This window comes from Apis florea, unplaced genomic scaffold (genome assembly GCF_048593485.1).
Source record: "Apis florea isolate Af1SG1 unplaced genomic scaffold, ASM4859348v1 contig_3798_pilon, whole genome shotgun sequence".
NCBI lineage: Eukaryota > Metazoa > Arthropoda > Insecta > Hymenoptera > Apidae > Apis > Apis florea.
Genome location: NW_028256860.1, coordinates 382,945 through 407,455, shown reverse-complemented (window position 1 = coordinate 407,455; position 24,511 = coordinate 382,945). Strand labels below are relative to the sequence as shown.

At 16.3% G+C, this 24,511-nt stretch overlaps 3 protein-coding genes across 11 annotated transcripts in view; 1 reads left to right on the top strand and 2 right to left on the bottom strand.

The window, feature by feature from the left end:
- Positions 1-872: 872 nt before the first annotated feature.
- On the bottom strand, positions 873-5,299 carry LOC100869967 (chitinase-3-like protein 2). Its single transcript, XM_012485113.3, has 6 exons — positions 5,070-5,299; positions 3,566-3,829; positions 3,161-3,442; positions 2,848-3,084; positions 2,180-2,603; positions 873-1,650 (listed from the first exon to the last, which is right to left on the bottom strand). The coding sequence occupies exons 1-6, from the start codon at positions 5,126-5,128 to the stop codon at positions 1,507-1,509; spliced, it is 1,410 nt and encodes a 469-aa protein (XP_012340567.1). The 5' UTR covers positions 5,129-5,299; the 3' UTR covers positions 873-1,506.
- Positions 5,300-6,482: 1,183 nt separating this feature from the next.
- LOC105735170 (plasma membrane ascorbate-dependent reductase CYBRD1) lies at positions 6,483-8,893 on the bottom strand. 2 transcript variants are annotated; one of them, XM_012485232.3, is made up of 5 exons: positions 8,781-8,893; positions 7,438-7,653; positions 7,143-7,351; positions 6,840-6,997; positions 6,483-6,729 (listed from the first exon to the last, which is right to left on the bottom strand). In XM_012485232.3, the coding sequence occupies exons 2-5, from the start codon at positions 7,649-7,651 to the stop codon at positions 6,570-6,572; spliced, it is 741 nt and encodes a 246-aa protein (XP_012340686.2). In that variant the 5' UTR covers positions 7,652-7,653; positions 8,781-8,893; the 3' UTR covers positions 6,483-6,569. The 2 variants fall into 2 exon arrangements, with proteins under 2 accessions (XP_012340686.2, XP_012340681.2); XM_012485227.3 differs by lacking the exon at positions 8,781-8,893 and adding an exon at positions 7,824-8,339.
- Positions 8,894-15,751: 6,858 nt separating this feature from the next.
- LOC100869851 (uncharacterized) overlaps positions 15,752-24,511 on the top strand; it is a 57,765-nt gene continuing 49,005 nt past the window's right edge. For 2 of the 8 annotated variants that reach the window (XM_086915931.1, XM_086915926.1), the window contains exons 1-2: positions 15,752-15,932; positions 20,843-21,162. The gene's annotated coding sequence lies outside the window, so the exon portion shown is untranslated. The remainder of the gene's footprint in view (positions 15,933-20,842; positions 21,163-24,511) is intronic. The other 6 variants (XM_086915925.1, XM_086915927.1, XM_086915932.1 and 3 more) reach the window with 6 other exon arrangements.

Sequence of the window (24,511 nt, the reverse complement as noted above, 5' to 3'; positions counted from 1 at the left end):
AAATAAATAAAATAATTCATTCTAAAACAATAAAAATAATTGTTGCTAATTATAATTAATAGAATTATATTTAATAATACTTTATATAAAATTAAATGTGAAAACATATTTTGTTTTTAATATTTTTTATGATACATATAATTAGATATATATAATTTTGTATCATAGAAAAATTGATGAAAATATTTGAATAAGAAATATGTTAGTAATAATAAACTTTAAAAATAATAGGAGATAAAATAAATACTATTTTTATAATATATGATTAATAAGTGCAACTTAAATACCTATAATTAGTAAAATTAGCTATTGTGCAATGAAATAATTATTTTAAAAAAGTATATGATAAATAAGTTGCATATTTATAAAATAGGAACATTGTTCTAAAAATGTTCTAAAAATATTGATCAGAATAGAAAGATAAGAATGAAATAAAAAAACTATAAGCTGTAAGAAACAATCTAATATTTATATGCAAATACAGGATGTATATCCATATAAATTCAAATTTATTATTTTTTAAACATTCTTAATAATTTCAATAAAAAAATGTTTTGAATAAATGTTAGTTATAGATTATAGATTAACTATATATATATATATTTTAATATTAAATATTTTTTAAAATTCAAAAATCATTGATTTTTTTTTAAATATCTCAAATTTTATGATATATATTTATTTTTTAATAATGATATTTAATATCTTATTTTCTATTAAATAAATTTAACATTCTTGAATTAAAAATCATTTGAAGATTATTGAACTTTCTATATCAGCTACAACTCTTTGAAATCAAAAACTATAATTATATCAAAAAAAAAAATATTATTTATAAGTCTTTAATATTCAAATATATAAGCGATCAATAATTAATTTTTGTTCAAAACATTTTATTAGAATGCACAATAAAGTTTGCATATATTTACAGAACTTTCCAAAAACATTTAAGTGACTTAATCAAGTAGTATTCTTGTAGTACTGTATTTGCGCATAAAGATTTCTAACAAGTATTTATATTACAAATAAATTAATTTCTATCTTTTTATATTACAAGAATTTTCATTTAAAGTCAATATACATATATTATTAATAAATAATTTCCATTATTAATATTTAATTTTTTTTCATATATGAATATAAATGAGTTATATTCTAATAATAAGAAAAAAAATATAATAAGAAAAAAACAATTTCAATATTTAATTTTTAAATTAAAATTATAATTGCATTTTATTATGCAAATGTAAATTTTTATATAATAAAAAATAATTTTTTTTTTAAAGAAAAACAATTGTTATATATGTAAATTTAAAATTATTTTTGTTTTTTCATCAAATTAAGTAATATTATGATACTATATCAAATAATATTTTTAGAACAAATAATAATTTTTAAAAATTAAATATTTTAATTAAAAATTAATAATAGTTAATTAAATACTTTAGGAATGTAATATTTCTATGAGGAATGTAAATTAGAACAAAAAAATTTTTCAAAAATGCATTAATTTTCTTGATACCTGAGAATTTTTGTAATAGTACGAGTTAAAGGAAAGCTTTCATTAAATTTACATGTATTATTCCAATCATCAACATTTAAGGATAATATCATTGCACCACCAAAGTTATTTGCTCGAATCCATTCAGCCTAAAACATAATATAATTTATTAGAATATTTCATATCATTTCAATTTTATAATTCTATATTTAATTTTCTAATATTTAATTCTTTAAATTTTATTGGAATCTTTATTAATTATTAAAATCTTTAATATAAAATAATATATATATATATATATATATATATATACATATAAATTAATAATAGTTATATATAATATTATATATAGATATTGTGAAATATATTTAAAAAGTCAATGCTAGAATATAGTTGGGAAAAAATCAAATACAAATATTATAAATATAGTCATTAAAAATATTGATTGAGGCTTATAAAGTTATAAGTAATTTAAATTTATATTAGATAAACAAAATAGAATGAGAAAATATTTCATTTTTAATTATCTCATTCTATTTTTCGCTTCATCTAATGCAAATTTTAATTGATTATAATTTAATAAATAATTCATATACTAGACATATATCATTTTTATGTTTGTTTTAATCTCTAAAATGGATTCTGTAAGATATCCTACGAATATATTAATATTCATACCTTATAATAGATGCTTGTAATATCATCATAAGAAATCCATTCTTTATCTTTATAAGCATAAGGAACTTTGCTTTCGAGTTCAAAAACACTTTCTGCACCATTTCGAAGAAATTCACAAACTGTAGGATAAGAAACAAAACCCATATTTCCTAATTTACCGAAGCCATTTGCTGGTGCAAGTAAACCATGATTCAGCGAATTATCTAACCTATAAGTATGGCCATAAGTAGGAATTCCAATAATTAATTTTTCTCCTGGCATCCCTTTTGAAAGCCAGTAATGAACCGAAAAATTAACATTTAGAGTAGAAAGATAACCAGATTCAGCAGCACGTGAGAAAAGAGGCGCATTAAGTCCAGTAATTGGATAATACCATACATAAAAATGGTAGTCATATGACATCAAATTCACAAAATCTATGTACCTAAATAATAAAAATTTATATATAAATATATGAATATATAAATTATTTTTTTATATATTTTCCAACACACATATATGCATAAATATAATAGAAAATATGAGTAAAATAATTTTATTATTATTAAAAAATGAAAATATTTTTTAAAATATCTATTATAATTGTTATTAATGAAAAACTATTAATTTATTGAAAACTAATTATGTAGAATATTCATATCATAAAAAATAATATATCATTTGCTTACTTTGCCATTTCTGTAACCATATAGCTTTGATCAACAATAGCTTGTGGAGCAGCTACTGCAACAGAAAGAATTAATGTTTCTTTTGCTCGGTAAAATTCTTTTCGTAATTCCTCTAATAATTGTACAAAACGAATTTTTTCTCGTTCATCAGCTCCAAGCCATGCAGGAAATTCCCAATCTAAATCTAGTCCATCAAAACCAAATGTTTTTGTTACATTTAAAACTGATTTTATAAATCTATAAAATAAAATTAAATTAACATTTTGAATACATTTACATCTAAATAAAATTAAAATAAAATAAAAGAAATTACCTTTTCCTATTTGCATGATTTTTTACCATTTCTGAAAAACCTAAGTGGAGCTCATTATTGCCGCCAACACTAATCATGACCCTTAATTCAGGTTGAACCTTCTTCAAAGCAATAACTTCTTTATAGATTGATGAATTATTACCCAAATTGAGACTACAATTTACCACGCCCGCAAAACCCACGATAATATGCGTACAAAGATTAGGGTCAATGTTCGACGGACTGAGCTCCCAGAGCGTGTTCAGGTCGCTCGATATGGTGTAATAACAGACAATGATCTGCCTATGAAAAAAACAATTTTTATTATTTATAATATTATTTCTTACTATTTAATTCTTGATAATAATAAAATAATATTTGTAATTTTTTGTTGAAATATATATGGTTCAAAGATAGTATTTTTACCCTGAGGAATTGGTGTAGAAGTGTTGTGGCGAACTGATGCTGTTGTTCCTGTCCGCATTCTGGTTCTCCTTCGTCGATTCGGCGTACATCCGAGCCCGACGTAACCACGTAGCAACCTTGGCATTATCTGTTGTTTCTGTATCAACTGTTTCAGTTCTTGAAGAGTGAAGGATAATAATGCCTAACCATGCACGTGTTATAAAAAGAATTCCAAGTATCAGAGATATCAATACCAAGCATAAAATTTGTGTTCTCCAACGTGATCTAAAGAAAAAGAAAAATTCATATAAGATTTTGAATCTGAATCACTGTTAAATTTATGTTTCAACATATTAATGAATTCATAATTATATTGCAATATAAAAATAATTATAAAATGAATTTAATTAATAGTTTAGAATAAAATGATGGACATAAATTTTAATAATTGAAACTATATAAAATATTAATTTGTATTTATTTTATATATATTATATACTCTGTTTAATTTAGATTCTTATATCAGTAAATATAGAATAATCAATAACCACACCTGTAACTTCTGACATATTTATATGCTTATACTTATAATTTAGTATATAAAATAAAATGATATAATCAGAAATAAATATAAAATTATAAAATTCATTTAAGAAAAATTAAAATATAAAATAATATAAATATAAAAATAAATTGTACAACATTTAAATATAAAATAATCAAGTAATATTTTCTATATATATTTATATATATACAAATATAAAAACATAATAATAATAAAAATAATAATATTTAATTATATTTTTCATATAATTCAAGAAAAATTAAAATAGCAATTAATAAATAAGAAATTAATTGTTATATTTATACAAGTAATAGATAATTAAATTTATAAAAATAATTTATAATATATAATATATATAATATAATATATTATATAATATAAAATTAAGTATAATATAATAATTTTATAAATATTTTTTTATTATATTTTTAGTCAAAATTATATTTCAAATAAAAAATTATAGAATTGTTAAATAGATTAAAAATTTATAAATATAATTTTATTATTATTATATAGTATATTATTATTAATCATATTTATATATATAAATTTATTTATTGATATATATTCTTTAGCGTAAAAATTATTTCATTTTATAATATATTATGATACTATATTATTATAGTAAATAAATTTTAACAACAATAAGATATAATAAAGAATGCTTTCAATAGTAAAAAAAATAATTATTACATTTAAAATGATTTATTTTTAATTTTTATTAAAAACGCATTTATTTATATATTTTTTAAAAAACAAAGTTTTAATCTTAAATAATAAATATAATGTTATATTAATAAATGTATTGTATATATTAAAAAAAGAAATAAATAAATTAAACCATTTTTATAGAATTTATTAATGAATATTAATAATTTTCATATATGTATTTAATAGAATACAATTAAATAATGAATTTATAGAATACAATTAAGATAATGAAGAATAAAAATAACTCACTGTCGAACGTCTGTTAACAATTCATATTTTGCCTGTGGCACGGGAATTTGGTTAACCATTGAACGTGTAATGTTCGTCAAAAGTGACGCTTGAGGACGCTAGTCCTCCAGTGAGACTTACTACTTTTATTACTACGCCCAACGCGATATTACTTATACTACTTATTATATATAATAATGAATATATATATCGATATGTAACCTAGAAATATGAAATCTGGACAGAATTTTACTGCGCATAACTTTGTTCACAAGAAAAAGCGGGAATATTTAAAATTTTCTTTTTTTTAATTAAAATAAATTCTTTTAATATTTAATTTTTATATCAAAATATATAATTTTTTTTTTAATAAAAAATGTTTTTAATAAAATAAATAAAATAATAATGATACAAGAAATATTAAATATTTAATAATTAATTACTAGATATTAGTAGATATTATTAATTGTCATTTTGGTATTTAAAGGACAATAAGTATTGATGCTCTTTTTTATTTTTAACCATAAATTAGGAAATAAAATATAAATTATGAATTTGCAAGATTCATTTTTGGTACATATATTTTTCAGAATAAATATATTTTTATGAATAATCATAATAATTATAATCATAATATGTTTACAGATAAATATAAATTCAATATTTATAAATGTATACATGTATTATATATATTATTTTATATATTAGATTTTAGATATAATATTTTAATTTAATATAATATATTTAGTATTATCATTTCAAATACAATTTTTTAAGCATTAGAATATAGCATATTAAATATATATATATACATATGTTATATTATATTTCATAAAATTAAATTCAACAATTTTTTAAAGTATATTATTAAAAACATTAGAAAACTTAGAAAATAATTTTTGCTAATATGTTTTCATAGTTTTCTATTTTTCTATTTTTTTAAATAAAATTTAATATAAATAAAATCACGATTAATGAAAGACTATATAGATAGGATGTAAAAGAAAGATATAAATTTAAAATTCATATAGCATCAAATTTAAAGTTTGTTAAATATAAAAGTATATTTGCAAATAAAAATTAAATATATCATTAATCAGATTAAAATTATATAAAAAAATTAAAAATAATTTTTTTATTATTTAAGTACTTAAATAATTTAAGTATTTAATATAACAATTAAATATGATTCAACATAAGAAATAAATAAATAATTCAATACAAGAAAGAATAAATTTCCTCATACTAATTTTTTAATTCAAAAATAAACAATTAATATTATTATTTTAATTAAAAAATATAAAAGTTTTTAATTAAAATTACATAAATAAGGAATGTTTTAATATTAATGAAATTGTACGTTTGATATAACTTACATAAAAATAGAAGTAAAATTTTGCTATTTAGTAGAAAACAAATTTATTATATATATTATTTATTATTTATTATATATATTATTTATTATTTATTATATATATTATTTATTATTTATTATATATATTATTTATATTATATAATCACTTATTGAGTTCTATTAACTAATGCCTCATCTTCTAATTTAGCAAAACGTTTATAACGTTCTTGTGTTACTAAATAAACTGATAATCCACCAAAAAGAATTAATAACAATCCAATTACATTAATTAATATTGCTTCATGTACAAGCTTGGAATAGTTTTCTCTGAAATTGCATATTATGTAATAAATAAAATTTATGATTAATATATTATTTATATATATAGTTTTATTACAAAATATTGATAATAACTGATATAATACAATTATACTTACTTTAAAGCAAAAATTGCTTTTTCATTAAGTCCTAAAAGACAAGAAGTAATTACACCAATGAATCCTGCGATTCCAAAATATACATGAATAGGCATGTAAGAAGCTCGTAATGAAATTTGTAATTTTGGATATAAAAAAGAAAGAAATCCAGCAAGCCACTAAAATATAAAAATTTAAATATTTCAATTCTTAAATAGTATTTTTTAACTATTTTTTAACTATTTTTATTAAATAAAAAAGAAATAAAATTAGAATCATTAAATCAAATATGTATATATAGATAAAAAAAATGATTAAAAATACCTGGCAGCAAAATAAAATTATACTAGTAAGTCCAATCCAACTATGAAGACTATACATATTTGGAATAGGTTTTGGATTTAAATTGTGGCTATCAAACACAGCTACAAGTGAAATTACAACTAATGCAATAGTTAATAACATTATGCTAGCATGAATTAATTTCAGTTTTTGTTTCCGTGCATTTCTTTGTGTTCTATATATTAGCATTCCTAAAAAAAATGAAAATAATTAATCAATTAAAAAAATTAATTTAGCTTTTTATCAACTTTTCAAATTATTGAATTATCAAAGATACCATTAGCATATAGAAAAACAAATCCTACAACCATTAAAAGGGGATGCCAATTAAATTCTAATTCTGGATTAGAATTCCAAGCGAAACCACCTCTATAATTACCACACCAAATTACAACTAAAATTATCAGAGTTATTCCAATGATTTGCATTAAAATAGTTAACGGTTTAAATCCCTCAAGATTTTCACATGATCTCTCTCCAATTTGCTCCATATCTAAAAATAATAATAATAATATTTAATTAATATTCTAAATTATTCTAAAGTAATATTGTAAAAATTAATAAATAAAATTCTGTATATTAATTAAATATAATATTAAATAAATATAAAATAAACTTTTAAAATAATCAACTTTTAAAAAACTTTTAAAATCAAAGATATACCTAAACATATCTGATATTGATATGGATAATTGATTGACATAATTTAATTAAAAAATTTATTCTTTATTTCATGAAGCATTAAATTTTCTATTTGTTTTGCTCAAATTTATTAATACTATTCATTTTTTAAATTATTGATCAATATATATATAAATCTTTTTTTTTTGCTTTTTAATAATATTCTATAACAATATTTTATTTAATTTTTATTATTATTATTATACTATTATTTTATTTTATTAAATTTTTATTAATTTTTATTAATTTAGAAGATAATTTTCTATTGTTTTATCATATATTAAAAAATTTTACAATATTTTAATATATAGAAATTTTTTTTAATTATATTTCATAAATTTATTTTAAAAATATATTACATTTTGATTTATAATACTATATTCACATATATAAGAGTAGATAATAAAGATAATAAACTTATTTCTTTATGATAATAATTATTTACTTTTTTTTTCTAATTTAATGTAAATATGATTTATAAATATATTTTATACTATTATATATATTATATTACATATATTTTATATATATATATATATAAATATATAATTTAGATTAAATAATACATATATATATACATATATATATATATAATTTAAATTAAATAATACATGATATTAATAATTTTTTACGCAGTTTTTTTTGTTTATATTAAATCGTATCTAAATTATGAAACTGATGTACTATAATTTGTAATAACATATGTTGCAATAATATTTAAAAATAGCTTCCATAAATCAACAAGTATTAAGTTGTTATTACTAATATGATTAATATGATTTTATGCGCCAAATTATATTTATTGAAATATTTAATATTACTAAATTGAAAAAGTTGAAGAATATATTAATGTGTAAAAAAAATATAATTTTTTATATATTTATTTTTTATGTATATTTTTTTTTTAATTAATCGTGATACATGGAATTGATACTATACCTGCACAATCTCTACAGCATTCAGAGAAGAATTCAACAGGTACTACGCAAGTTCTTCAATGACGTAAAATATAAATTATTGATTATATGCAATTTTGTGATTTTAAATTTCGCATTTCTAGTCAATATAATATTTAATTATAAAGAAATATTTCGATTCGAATAAAATTAAATAATTTATTTAAATATTATTATATAAAAATTAACTTTATTCTTATATAATAAAAATAAAGAAATTAAGAAATAAATATAATTTATCAAATATGTTAATTATAAATAAAAATAATTAAAAAATAATAAAAAAAATTTTTTAAAATAGAAAAATAATTATTAAACAAAAATAATTGTTAAAAAATTTTTTTATAAAAATAAATATATATTTTATAAATAAAATAAAAAATTTTTATATTTTTTATATTTATTTGAATATATAAGATGTTTTTTATAATCATATATTTATTTAATATAGTTACATTAAAAATTTTTATTATATAAAGAATTATTAATGTTTTTTTCAAATGCGCTCTATATTATATTATATTCCAAAAATATGGGAACATCCGTTAATTGGAGATTCTTGAGATAATCTTAAGAAACATTTTCGTTTGAAAAAACTTTCATTATAATTTTTTTTAAAAATTGGCCAATCACGGCCAATCACGGAACCTAATTAAATCGCGGCATTGTTGACTTTATATCGCTAATCCAAGCAATATATATCAAAAAGTATATTGATAAAATATTACAAATATTTTTTATCAATATCGAATTTTATCATGAACAATGAATAAACGATAATACGCATTTTTTTCGATATATGTTGTTTGGATTTGTTTGTGCTCGGTCAATAATATAGTTTCAACTTATCAAGCAAGTTACATCCTCCGTGATTGGTCAATATTTATTGTTACTAACTCATTGACAAAGCAATAATGAAAATTTTTACAAAAGATAATGTTATTTGAAATTACTTCAGTAATCTCCAATTAACGAATATTTTTTAGATAAATCCATACTTTTTCTGTAAATTATTTTCAATTTTATTTTTAAAATAGTTAAATTGTTTTAATAATATAAAAATTGTTTTAGAATTGTACAAATTGTAGAATTATAAAATGAATTAAATGAATTATGAATTATGAAATGATATGTACCATAATATATAATAATTGAATTTTAGCATTATTATAACAAAATAATATTTATACTTATATGAATTTATATTTATTATACTTATACTATTTATACTTATATGAAGTTTGATTGATTGTTTCAATGAATTCAATATACATATTTTATTAGCTGAAAATATCATATTTACAACATCATATAAATTATATGAACTAAATAAAATAGCCTTATTATAAAGTGTACAAAAAATTAAAACTTTTTTAATGTTCTTTTATAATTTGTAGTATAATTTTCATTAATTAAAATAATATATTATTTATTTCTTAATTTTTTATATTAATTTTTAATATAATTTTTGTGTTAATAATTAATAATTTTTTAATATAAATGTTATTAATAATTATTTTAATAAATGTTATTAATAATAATTAATTTATAACATTTATGAATTATATATAAAAAATTTTTGATTCTTATTAATTTATCAATAAATTAATTATTTAGTATATAGTCTTGAGAAAATAGTAAACTCTTGCAATCAAATGAATAATACAATGAATTTCAGAACTCATATATTTAGATATATTCATTCAAAAATTTGGATTAACTAATAGGAACAAATTATTATAGATTCAGTTAATAATACAGAAACTATTACATTTTGATTTTTAATTTATTTAAAAAATATTTTTAATGAACAATATTAAAAATTCTGTAACAATTTATAATATAAATAAATAAAATATACTCAAAGTTAGTAAAGATAGATTAAGAAAATGAGGATGCTAAATTAAAATAATGTCAATATTTTATTTGATTGAAAATAAAATAATGCAGAAAATTTTTCTTTTGAAAATAATTACTCTATTATAATACAATATTAATACAATACTCTAATAATGATTCTATTTATACAATAATCTTTTAAATAAAAATTATATATTGCCAAAATATAAGTTAAATTAATATATATATATACATATATACATATGTATATTAAATTTCAATAATATTAAATTGAATCTAAAAATAAATTAATTTATACTTATATTATTTTTGAAATATAATAATCTTAGATATAAGTATATTAAAATTCTTAGAAAAACTAATTTTTTAAAAAGGAAAAGTAATATTACTTTTAGATATTTTCAGAAATATATAAAATATTTTAAATGATTTGTATTGCATTTGAAATTTAATTATATAGATAATAATTTTTTGAAATAATTATTTAAAATAAAGTTATATAAATTATATAAATTATGCACATATGGATATTAAAATATTTATATGTTGCAAAATAAAATTAATAGAAAATAAAAATAAAATTAAAATACAAAATAAAATTTATAGATATAATATAGATATAATATAATCAATATTTATTTCAAATTATACTAATTTTGAATTCATTCATATTAAAAGAATGGTAATCCTATCGATATTTCCTTAGAAGAATAAGAAAATACCTTATTTAATTGTATAATTAAATGTATTTTAAGTGACATATTTTTTCTAAATAAATTATATGCTAATAAAATAGTAAATGTAATAAAATAAATTATAATAATAAAAATAATAATTATAATAATGTAATAAAAAAATTATAAAATAAATAAATATATATATATAAATAAATAAATTAATTGATGTAAAATCAATGATTTATATTTCTTCTTTTTCAATTAAGAAAAACTGTTCTTTTTTTTATACTTGAATTTTTTTATATTTGAATGAGAAACAATAATTAAAGAATCTATCATATAGTAATCAATTTAGCATTTAGATATGAAGAATCATGTAAAGAATCATTTTTTAATATTTTATTAATCATTATTTGATATAATTTCATAATATTTCTAAAAATGTTATGGTTTACATTTGTACATAGTACAGATATTTTTTCTTTTTTATTATAATAAGATTATCTTCTTTATTTGTTAAAACTTTGAAGAACATTACATAATATTTTTTCGTTCTTAATAAATTAATTTTTATTAATTTGTAATAAGATATTTCTATTAAAAAATTGATTAAATCTCAAACCAAAATTTATATATTAATTAAATTTAATTAAATCTCTTAATAAAATAAAATATAAAATAATTATTTCTACAAAACAATCATTATTATCTATGATTTTTTTATAATTTTGAACACTTTTAATTTCACTATTAATATTTTTAACTTTTGTTTTTATTGGATTTTTATATATTTTTCATTTTTATTATATTTTTTATTAATTCTATTATTTTTTATTTTTATTATTTAAATTTTTATTTTTTTAAACATTTTCAAAGTTTATTTGAAAATCTTCAACAAAGTTATCTATTTGTGGTTTTTTTTTATTGAATGTTATTTGATGTCATGCAATTATCAATAATAAAAATTAAGATTTTTTGACAGATCTCTGTAAATATAATAAATATGTATTAAATTATTATAAAATTGTTATTATAATTTTGTTTTAGATAAAATGTTTTATAATTTACCTTTGTTTTAATTTTCTTATTTCTAAAGTTATTTCTATTTCTTCTAAAGTTCATAGTTTTGAAATTAAATTTCACTCAATCAAATTCAGTTTTAATTAAAACATTTTTTAAAGTATAAGCTATTAATACTTGAAGTATTAATATTAATTTTATTACTAATTTCTTCAAATTTTTCTTTTTTTAAAAATAAAAAATTTCTATAAATATTATGTTCCATTAATATATTTTGATAACGTCATTTTTGAAAAAAAAATATAGTATATTCCTACCATTTTTTAAAAATATTTTGCAATTTATATAATTTTTAAAAAACATTAACATACATTTTATTGAAATATTGAATTATATTTAATTCTAATTATATTTTGTGTCTATATATTAATTTTAATTGCATCATTTTTTTTTTATATATCACTTTTTCATCATTTTTTTCTTAGTTATATATTCTTCTGATAACTGAATATTTTTATTATTTCTTTTTAATTGTTTATATTTTATTTTTGTGATGTTATATATTTATAACATCACAATATAATTTATATTATAATCAAAACAAAAATAAAAAGAACATTTAAATAATCATTTTGCATATATAATATTTATACTTAAGAGATATAATTTTCAGACACTATATGTTTTTTATATTTATATATAATTATAATATTTGTTTATGTTTGATTAAAAATAAACTTGAATGTAATAAAATAAAAAAAAGAATAATTTAAATTTTATATTGATAAAATTGAACCTAATATTTAGATTTTTATATTGATTTATGTAAAATTCTATATAATTTCTCAACAATTTATTATTTATTAAATAATATTTTAATTTTAATCTATTCTTTATCTGAATATGCTTTTATTAATTTTACGCATGTATTTTTATATGTGTTTATATTACTTTGTGTACATAAAATTTATTAAAATAATTCTAATAAAATATTTTGATTTTGTAGAATATTCAATATATAAATATTTAATATTTTAAAAATTATTAATTATAAAATATTTTTTATTGTAATTTCTTTTTATTATAGGTTCTTTTAAAATTTTCATTTTTGGTTTTCAGAATATTTGATTTTATTGATTATACATATAATTATGTAATAATTACATAATTTATTTTTTCTTGCGAAAAAATTCTTCAAATCATATAAAATTCTATTAATTAAAAAAAGAATTTTTGATTTTGCTTTTATATTTATGAAAAATATGTAACTTTTAGAATTTTTGTATATTTAAATCTAGATTTAATTAAAGAAACATATATGTAAGAATACATTTTTTAAATAAATAATGATTATAGATATCAGACAATTGTTTTAACTATTTATATATATAATGAAACAATATATCAACATTCTATTTATGTATTTTTATATTAAAAAATATAATGTAAAAGAAATATTTTGTACGTAATATACAAATTATATAAATTTAATAATTTATATTTTAATTTATATATAATATTATATATTATATATTATTTATATTAGCTTACATATATTGCTCATTGATTTTGTTTCAAATATATCATCAAAGTTATTATTTTAATAATTCTTTTATCTAGTATATGTTATATTTTTTATATATGTTTCAGTTTTAATTTTTTAGATATTTATAAAAATATATTTTATATTTTTAATATTTTTAACAAATATTATTTAAATGATTTAATGATATTATTTTAAATGATATTTAGATTATAACTATATTTTATAATATATGCTTTAATAAGTGACATTTAAGTTTCACCAATAATTTTTTTCATTGAGGATTGATTTAGGTTAGAAAAGTTCAATTCGATATTGTCATTATTCTAAAATAATTTTTTTGACAATTTTTCAATTCTAAAATAATTTTTTGTAACAAATGTAATGTAAATTCTAGAATTGAAGTATTATGTGTTTATATTTAACTAAACAATCACAGATATTTCATTTTATTTTATATTTAATCATATTCAAGTTAGGTTTTCAAGTAGATTTTTGAATTTTTATTATATAAAAATAAAATTTCAATGTAAGAATTATTACATTTTTTGATATTGTTAGATAATGACTTAAAATTAATAATTTAATTGCAATATTTATTGATTCATATATATAATGAATTAAACATATATGTAACTTTTGATGCATGAGTTTCTATCTAAAATTTTTTAATTCCTTATCGTAGTAACTAAATTATGCAAATATGTTATAAATTTTTTGTATAGCGAAGATTTAATATATATCTACTATATTGTTTCAAAGTATTTTTTATTATATAAAAAACTTAATAGATATAAAGGCAAATATTTTCTAATTTTTTATATTTTTTAATTTTAATTTTTATAATCTAATTTAATTTAATTTAATCTAATCTAATCTAAATCCAGTCTAATTTCATTCAAAATTAAAGCCAAATAGTAACATATAACAAATATTGTTTATAATAATGATCGACAATATATTTAAAGTTCGCCAAAATTAAATTGCTAATAAATATATAAATACTTAACTTAATTTAAATATTTTAAATTAAAAGACAAAAATTATTTATCTATAGAATAAGAAATAATCTTACTAATCTTAGAATTTAATCTTTTTATTTGTAATAAATATTATTATATTATTATGTAATAAGTTTATAACAAATATTATATAATAATTTTTATTAATATAATTATATAATAATATAATATAATATAATTATATAATAATTTATTCTAAAAAAATAATTTTACACTTTTTATTTGTATAATAAATTCTTATCACAGTATAATATAACAGTATAAATATTTTATATTTGTTATCTTTATGTATAAATTTTTATTTTAGATTTATCAAATATCACAGAAACATATACTAAATTTTAAATGCAAAATTCAATATCTAATATGTATGATACAATATTTATATATATAATATATTATATAAAATATATATATTATATAAATATTGAATTGAAATTATTATTACGATAATAAATATTTTTTAAGTATTTATATTTAATTTTATATAATTTATTTTTATATATCTATAATTATAAATATATAATGTATAATACCATAATAATGTTATTTGTGATAATATAATAAATAATAATTATTATATTAATATAATAATATTATATTTCATCAATTACATCCTATTAATATGATTCTATTAATTATATCACACTTTTATTATTTCACAATAATTTTCATTCTATAAAACCAGTTCACTCAAGTCTATTTTTAGTCTTTCAAACATACATTTTTGCTGACAACTCTAGAGGGAGGGGGTGAATTACTCTTAGTGGGGGATTGAATATAGGAGGGGAGAAAGAGAGCTGTCAGGGCAACGCATGTCTTCTGATGTTTCAGTAGGCCGCGCGAGATTGTGTCGTGAATGTGATATTGTGAGTTTATTATTCATCTTTTTTTTTTATCTTTTATGTCATCTGTCTGTTTTTTTTTTTCTTACAATAATATTCTTGTGTGTGATTCTATTTGTGATTGTGCAATGTATTGTTATGAGTAAATATTTGAATGTGTATTAGAAGGTATGTACATATACATGTCAAATTGAAAATACATATATATCTATTGTGCATATTACTTAATATATTATCATAAATGGAAGATTGTTATTTAACTATAAAATATGGTGATTTAAAATTTATAAATTTTCAATAAGAAGATTAGAAATCATTGGAAAAAAAAATATAATACACTTTTTTTCGATTTAATTGATATTTATTTGTATATATATTTGTATAGTATATACAAGCACACTTTGTACATATTAGTTTTTTCTCTTAATTAATATTTTAATAATTTATGATATATTTAATGAATTATAAATATTGAATAAATATTTATAAAAATATTCGCTTAATATTATATATTTAAATTAATAAAACTAAATAAATTTTATAATTAATTGATAGGATAAAAATAAAGAATTTATAAATTAAATAAAAAAAAAAATAAATAGTAACGTTGATTTATTTGATTTGATTTATTTTATAATTTTCACTTTTTTATCAAGAGAAATGATATAAATTAATTTTAATTATTTATTATTTAAATTTTTTTTCCATATATTTTCTATATATTATAATGAAAATAAATATATGTATATATATAGAGAGAGAGATATGCATATGACGTATACCTAAGGCAAATACATATAAAAGAAATCTATGTACATATATGTAATATATAGATATTTATACATGTAGATACTTATATGTAGAGATTTTTAAAAGCATGTAAGCTCAAAATTGAGATAATAATTAAAGTTGCTTGATTCATGAGAGTATCATATGACATACGGTCATGATTTTTTTTTTGAGTTATTGATTATCGACTGTGTAACAAACTAAGAGTTTCTGGAATATTGCATGCCATCGCTTCTATATCATTCTATTTTTTGTTTCATTTATATTTTTTCTTTTCTATTTATATATTTCATGCAAGTTTTTTCATAGCAATGTTTTAAAAAAAAGAAAAAGATTATTTTTCTTGTTTTTTTTTTTTATTCTTTAATAATCATAAAGGAGAGAAACAACTTTTTCATTAAATTTTCACTAAATAAAATGTCAAAATATAAGTTCATATTAATATTTCAAATCAAGAATTTGATTAATATATTGAAAACACGAAATTCCACGAATTTTGTTTGAAATAATATTATATTATTTCTCTGAATATTTCTCTGAATGTAATATTGCGTGTTTCATAACTGTCAGATAAAATGATACGATATTATCTTCGAAATTGTTTTATATAAGTATTTATTTTACACATATGCTACATAAAGACGAAGAAAGTTATTAATTTATATATAATTATGTACAAAGCATAATAATATATATATATTAAAATATGTATAACTTGCATATGAAAATAAAATTAACAAGATACGTATTTATATCAATATTATTTAACAAAAATATAAAAAGTGGCTCTAATAATATTTTAAAATTTCTTTTCTTTAAAAATCGTTTCTTCTATGTTCACATTTTAGATATATTTTAAATCGAGGATATTATATTTTGGAAGTTATATTTTGATATTTCATGCATTGTGAAATATAGTGAAACAAGTAATTACACATATTTTGAATATTGTATTTTTTTTTTCTGAATTTTTATATCTTATATTTTATATCTATATACATATACTAAATGAAATATTTTGAATGAAGTATGTTAGATTTTTTATTAAAAAAAATATTTGTACTTACATTATAAGTTATCTATTTATTTTGAACAGCATATTTTTTGAAATTTTGAATTTTAATGTTTTTTGTATTATTAAATAGGTATAGTAAATTTTAATGGAATATTTTGAATATTATATTTTGTGAAATTTTAAATAAATTATATTTTATTTATTAAATTATATTTTATATTTTTATTTAAGTTATATTTATATGTATATTTAAGTTATATTTATATAATGAATTAAAAAAGGTAGTGAAATTTCATGAAAAAAAAATACTTTTCTCAATAATATTTCATCTTTAAAATTATTTAAAATATTTATTTTTAATTATAATGATTTTTAGAAAATTTAAATATGATGAACGAAATTGATAAGTATTAAAAATTTTTTCGAAGATTACGTAGTTGATACGATTTTTAAAATTTTAATAATAATAGCATAAAATCATATATAAATTTAATGATTTAAATAGTACATAAACTTATATTTTTCAATGAAATTTTTTTTTAAATAAAAAATATATATAATGATCAATTTATCTATTTAATCAATGATCTATTTAATCAAGCTAACTTAATCAGTGTTTTTCTCTTAATAGAGATTAAATAAGAAAAAAATGAAATAGAAAATATTTACTATCTTCTTCGATTAATATAATGTATTCATTTTTTTTATACTTGTAATATTTTGGAGAAATTAAAATGATTTTTAATTTTTTATGAATATATGTACATATTTTTAAGTATAAGTAATAATATTTTTTTATTACATATGTTAAAACACTACTTTATCATATGCTATATTAATGATCTTTTTAAAAGTTCAAAAATTAAGAATATATTTTAAATATCTTATAATATGCTTAAACTATTTTTTTTTATACAATTTAATATATTTGATATTATAAATATATATATATATATATATATATTTATTTGATATTATATATATATATAAAATATACTTGAATAATAATAATAATAATAATAATAATAATAATAATAATAAATATATATATAATATAAATACATATAATATAAATTTATATTATTATTATATATATTATAATTTTAAAATTATTAGAAATATTAATATATAATATTAATATAATATATCAATTAATTTATTTATTATAAAAAATTTATGAAAGATAAAAAAATTTTATTATGTTGTTTTATAAAACGTTTTATAAAAACAAGGAAAATAGTATCTCGAGCTTGCTGAAATGAAAATACAATTTGACTGAAATAATTTTTATTGATATAGCTTAATAACATTTAAATTTATTTTGTAAAAAAATGTAGCTTATTTGTATACATAATTAATAATCAATTTAGTTCTTTATATTATTTAAAATATTTAATACTTTGAATTTATTATAATAGTAATTATTCTTATATATATAATTAATTCAAAGTTAATTAGTTAATTAATTAAAATTTTTATTATCAGACTTGATTAGGCTTAGGACGAATTAATTCTTTTTTATATTTGTTATTTGTGAAAGTTAATTAAATTTATTTTTTTTTAATTATCAATGATTGATAAATATTATAAAATTATATATTTATAAAAAAATATGAAAATTAAATTGTTGAAATTACTAAATATAGTTCGTAATAGTTTGTTTTTTAATTTTTAATTTGTGATAGTAATTTGAAGTGTTCTTTATTATCTGCATATATATCCTTGTATTTGCATTTATTCATTTAATACATAAAGTATTTTTAAATTTACTTACATAAAATGTTTAATTGAAATTTGATTATATCGATATAATAAGAAATGATACAAAGTTCCTATGAGTTAAAAAAAATTGTATATTATATATTCAAATTATATATTCAATTATATATTCATAATATACATTATATACTTATTTACTTATAAATTTTTATAAAATATATATATAAATCTTTTTTATCTTTTTTATATAATAAATATATTATATTATATTTATATTATATTTTATATGTTAATAACTAAGAAAATTATATCGTTTATTTAAGTTTTACGAACATTGAAATATTTTAAAATAAAAATATTGTATATTTATCTACATTTATTCATATATTATAAGATAGTTTGTCAAAAATGCTTTAGGTTGCACTAGAAAATAAAAATAACATTTATTTTGTGTAGAAACCTTAATCTTTAACTATAAAAAAAATAAGACTTAGTGTTAAAAAAAAATATTTAGTTATGATAGAAAATATAATTTTTTGATAGTATTAAAATTTTGTTCTCATCAAAATGGTAGGATAAAGTTACTTAAAATCGTTTATTTAAAATTGCAAAATTGTTATTTTTTTAAATTAAAAATTATTTTAAACTAAAATATAATAATTAATATAATTAACATACAAATAAAAAAAATATTAAAGTTAAAACATTTTAGAGAAAGATAATAATTTTTTTATAAAAAATACTTATAGATGTTTTATTTTATTTTATCGTAAAATATTTCAATTTTCCGCATATTATCATGAAATATTTTTAAAAAAGTTTAATATTTATACTTCAATTTCAGATAAAGAGTATATCGTCAAAATTCAGTGTCAATCAAGAATTATAATATAATGTTTTATTTATCATAATGATTTCTTAATATCCAAGTTAAAAATAATAAAATATAATTATTATATCAAATTTTTCGCGTTTTGATATATATAAAAGAATATTTTTACATTTTTATAGTGAAATTAATCAAATATTTATCAATAATAACTAGATTCATAACACAAAATATTTTTTTATTTATATTTTTTGTTTAAAAGAAAGATTAATTTTTCTCTTTATTTGTTTCATTTTGATCAATATTCCCCTATCTATTTCTTTAGATTAGATTAAACTACTGTAATCATATATTTTTAATTATAATAGTAATAATAATAAAAAATAGTTTAGGAAATAACTATTTTTTTGACATAGTAAAAGGATATGATAATTTTAATTCGTAAATATATCGTGCATTATTTTTACATAAGAATTATATTGATTTTAAATTTATAATTTAAAAAGTTTTTAATAATTTTCACTTAATTTATTCGCGTAATTCTTTTCATATTAATACAATATATAATGATATAAAAATTATTCAAATGATGAAATATTCCATATATTTTTAATATTAAAAACATTGCTCATATTATATATTATATAAAAATAATTTAATATATAAATATTATTTTTAAATTTATGGTATATATTTAATACAATTTACGATTAATTCAAAATTTAGAAAAGCTACAAGTGAATAACAGTGAAAAATAAAAACACAATGGAAATTAAGTGTATAAAAAAAAAATGTTGCAAAAAAAACTAACTTTAATATAATAATAATACAAATGAACTTTAAGTAGATTCAGTGATTTGAATGGTGACAGTTGAAATGTGATAAGTGGAACTAATAATATTCAATAAAAGAATAATATGCACATACAAACATTATGAAAAAGTTTAGCAAAAGAAGTTCCTAAACAAAAAAAGTTATAAACGAAAATATCTTTGGAGATGATCATCTCTTCAATGATGAAGAAAAAAGGCAATTGTGAAACTTAGGTGAGTTTTTAATCTAATAATATTTATAATCTTATAAATATCTAATAATATTTTTTTTTAATTTATTATTTCTACTTCTATTTTTAAATGTAAAGTTTATATGATTATAAATTATCTTTAATAAAAAATAGAAAGATATCCTTTAATTTTAGAATGAAGAATTTAAAAATTTAATCTTTTTTTTTAAATCTTTCAATCTTTAAAAATTTAGTTTTTGAATTTCCAAATTTTTCATATTTGAAATTAAAAAATTTTAAATTAATTACAATTAGATTCATTGCAAAATAAATTTTATTTTTTTTTATTATTATTTCATGATGATATTAAAAATATTTCAAATAAGATAACATTTGTTATTATTTTTAAAATTATGTTAGGTATCGCGAATAAAAATTAAATTAAAAAAAAATATAAATATAAAATATAATATAAAAGAAAAGACTTAAGCTTTAATCAAATATCGTGATATTTAAATTGAGAACAAAACTAAAAAAAGAAGACTCGAAAGATTCAAGCCATAAATTTGAAAAATTGTTAAACTTTGAAACTTTGAAAATGTGCATGTATATATTATGAAATTTTTTTGAAAATTCGGTTATTTTTCGATTTTGTACTATAACTCGCCAACTATAACAGATAGAAGAAAAGTTTTCTTAATTGTTTTAAGATAAGTTTTTTTGTTTTTTTTTAATAAAAATTATTGTTAGTAAGAAATTTATCAATTAATTACATAATTTATAATTTTTTTTGAAAAAGTTAGTCAAAGAATTGTTTAATAAATGGTTAATAAACGTAAATGCGAAATCTCGGAGCTTTTTATTATTAAATTTATGGACTATCATTGTCCAGTTACATTACAAAATATATCAATCTAATCAACATATTGAAATATTTATAATCTCTAAAAAAAAAAAATTATAGGAATGATATAATCATTGATGATACATGATGTATACAGTTTCCACATATAGAAAACTATAATTTAATTAAATTATATTATATTTATATTCTTATATTCTATTCTAAAATTATACAAACATTTTTTGATCTTATAGTAGATTATACGATTACGATGTAATCATTAAATATCATTAAATTAGTCTATTATTTAAAATATTATTATACAAATATTACAACGTATTTGCTTACGCATGATGTAAAAATGGATATATTGATAAAAAATCAAATAGTTTTGAAAATTTAGATTTTATTTTTTCACAGTAAGATTTTATACATTTCATTGTTTCATATCTTTCAATCATATCATATGATATACATGGTATGTTTTACAAATTTCTGTTTTAAATATTTCTTTATTACTATAAATAATCCATTTATTTATATCATATTCTTATTCATATCCATATATTTTTAAAATTATCTAACTATAATTGATTGTTTATTTTATTTTTATATGAGATTTACTTTGTTAGAAAATAAAAATTTGATAATTACATTAAAAATAAAAAGTTCTAGTAAAAATGATTAAATAATTTTTTTCATTTCCATATATTTTATTACATAATATAAATTATCTTATGAGTAAATGTAAAAAAAGATTGCTCATCAATGTGATGGCCCATCAATAATACAAGTATATCATACATACTACGACAAGTTCTTTCTTCTAGATTATCGCGGAATAAAATATACAAGTAATACACAAAGAATATATTTGAAATAAAAAAAGTTTTTTATGTTGTATATTTCATGATTATTAAGATTTTGCATAAAAAAGTAAATTAAAAAAAAATAAATTTTTTATTTATAACTTTCTTTTTAATTAATTAATAAATCTTTAATTAAATGATAGTAATTCTTATTAAAATAATTTAAAAAAAATTTTTTTTATCTCTTACAATTCCTAAATTATAACACAAAATCGAAAAATAGTCAAATTTTTATGAGTTAATTTTATCTCTTTAAAATGAATTTGGACAACAAAAAAAAATTGCATAATATATATCTATATATGTATATCAAAATAGAGATTCTAACAGGAAATGTTATCAACATTAGATAGTTTGAACATCATCAATCAGAAAATTTCGAACCAAGAACGTGTTTCTCTTTAAAAGAAATTAGCAGTAATATCTTTCAAGACTCAAGTGCTTTAGAGTGGAAAGTGCAGAGCATGAAGTATTCAGTTCTTCGCGTTGTCCTTATTAACGATACTATGAATTATTCTTTATCATTTTTTAAAATAATACGTAAAAGCAAAAAAAAAAAAATGATATTTTTCTATTCTCTGAATAATTTTTCATGTAGAATATTTCGATTTTTTAAAAGTTGAATAAAATAAGTAAGTTGATAAATAATTATGGTAAATAAATAAAGTTTTTCTTTTTTTAATTTTTTTTTATAAAAATTATTTTTAATTTTAATATATTATAATATTTATAATATTTATAATATATTATAATATTTAAGATTATATGAAAAGATTTATTTTTTTACTTTTATTTTAATTTTTTAAAAATAAAAATATGCAAAGTTTTAGGAATTAAATATATATATAAATGTAGTCTATATAAATTTAAATTGTATTGAATTATATAAAATGAATCATTAAAATTTAATATTAAAATCAATATCATCAATCAAATCAATATGAATCATTGTGGCAATCAGATAATATTCGGTTATTGAACATTAAATAAATATTCACATTTAAATATTTCAATATATAACATAGACTTAAATATAAATACATTATGATGATAAATTTAAAATAATATTATTATTATTTAAGTAATATTATTAAATTTAGAGATTTAAACAAGATTTGTCAAATGATTATTTTTTTCATTGAAATTAAATTATTTGTTATTATATAATCATATGAAATAGTAATGTTATAATGTAGTTATAATATAGTTATAATGTAGATTAGAAAATATTGATATATTTTTGAAAAAAAAGATCGTATAAAAGAAACTAAATAATGTTTTAATGATTTTTTTGCATATTTACATTCAACTACATTCTATTCTTTAACGGAAAAAAACATAAATTTTTTAAATCTAAACAAAAAATGTATTTAAAAGATGTTTTTTCGTAAATGACAAATCTCTTCCTACTTATGGAAGGATTGATACATAATTGTGAAAAACATGAGATCTAAAAATAGTTTATTTCATACAAATTTTACAATGAAACATTTTTGTTCGAATGTAATCAATACATTGCGTGTGACATCATTTGGAATATTTGACATTAAATGCTTTTTTGATTTCGAATATAAATATAAAGAATTTGAATAAATACAAAGTGAATTTTCATTTTTAATTACATTCTCAATCTAATATCATTCTTAAAATCCATAAGATTATAGATTATTATTAATTAT

Coding starts and splice junctions, on each gene's coding strand:
- LOC100869967 (XM_012485113.3), bottom strand. CDS start 5,128: ATGGTTAACCAAATTCCCGTGCCACAGGCAAAATATGAATTGTTAACA. Junction 3,443..3,565: donor TTCTACACCAATTCCTCAGG/GTAAAAATACTA, acceptor TTTTTTTCATAG/GCAGATCATTGTCTGTTATT. Junction 3,085..3,160: donor AATCATGCAAATAGGAAAAG/GTAATTTCTTTT, acceptor TTTATTTTATAG/ATTTATAAAATCAGTTTTAA.
- LOC105735170 (XM_012485227.3), bottom strand. CDS start 7,863: ATGTCAATCAATTATCCATATCAATATCAGATATGTTTAG. Junction 7,352..7,437: donor TGTTTTTCTATATGCTAATG/GTATCTTTGATA, acceptor CATTTTTTTTAG/GAATGCTAATATATAGAACA. Junction 6,998..7,142: donor TAATTTTATTTTGCTGCCAG/GTATTTTTAATC, acceptor TTTATATTTTAG/TGGCTTGCTGGATTTCTTTC.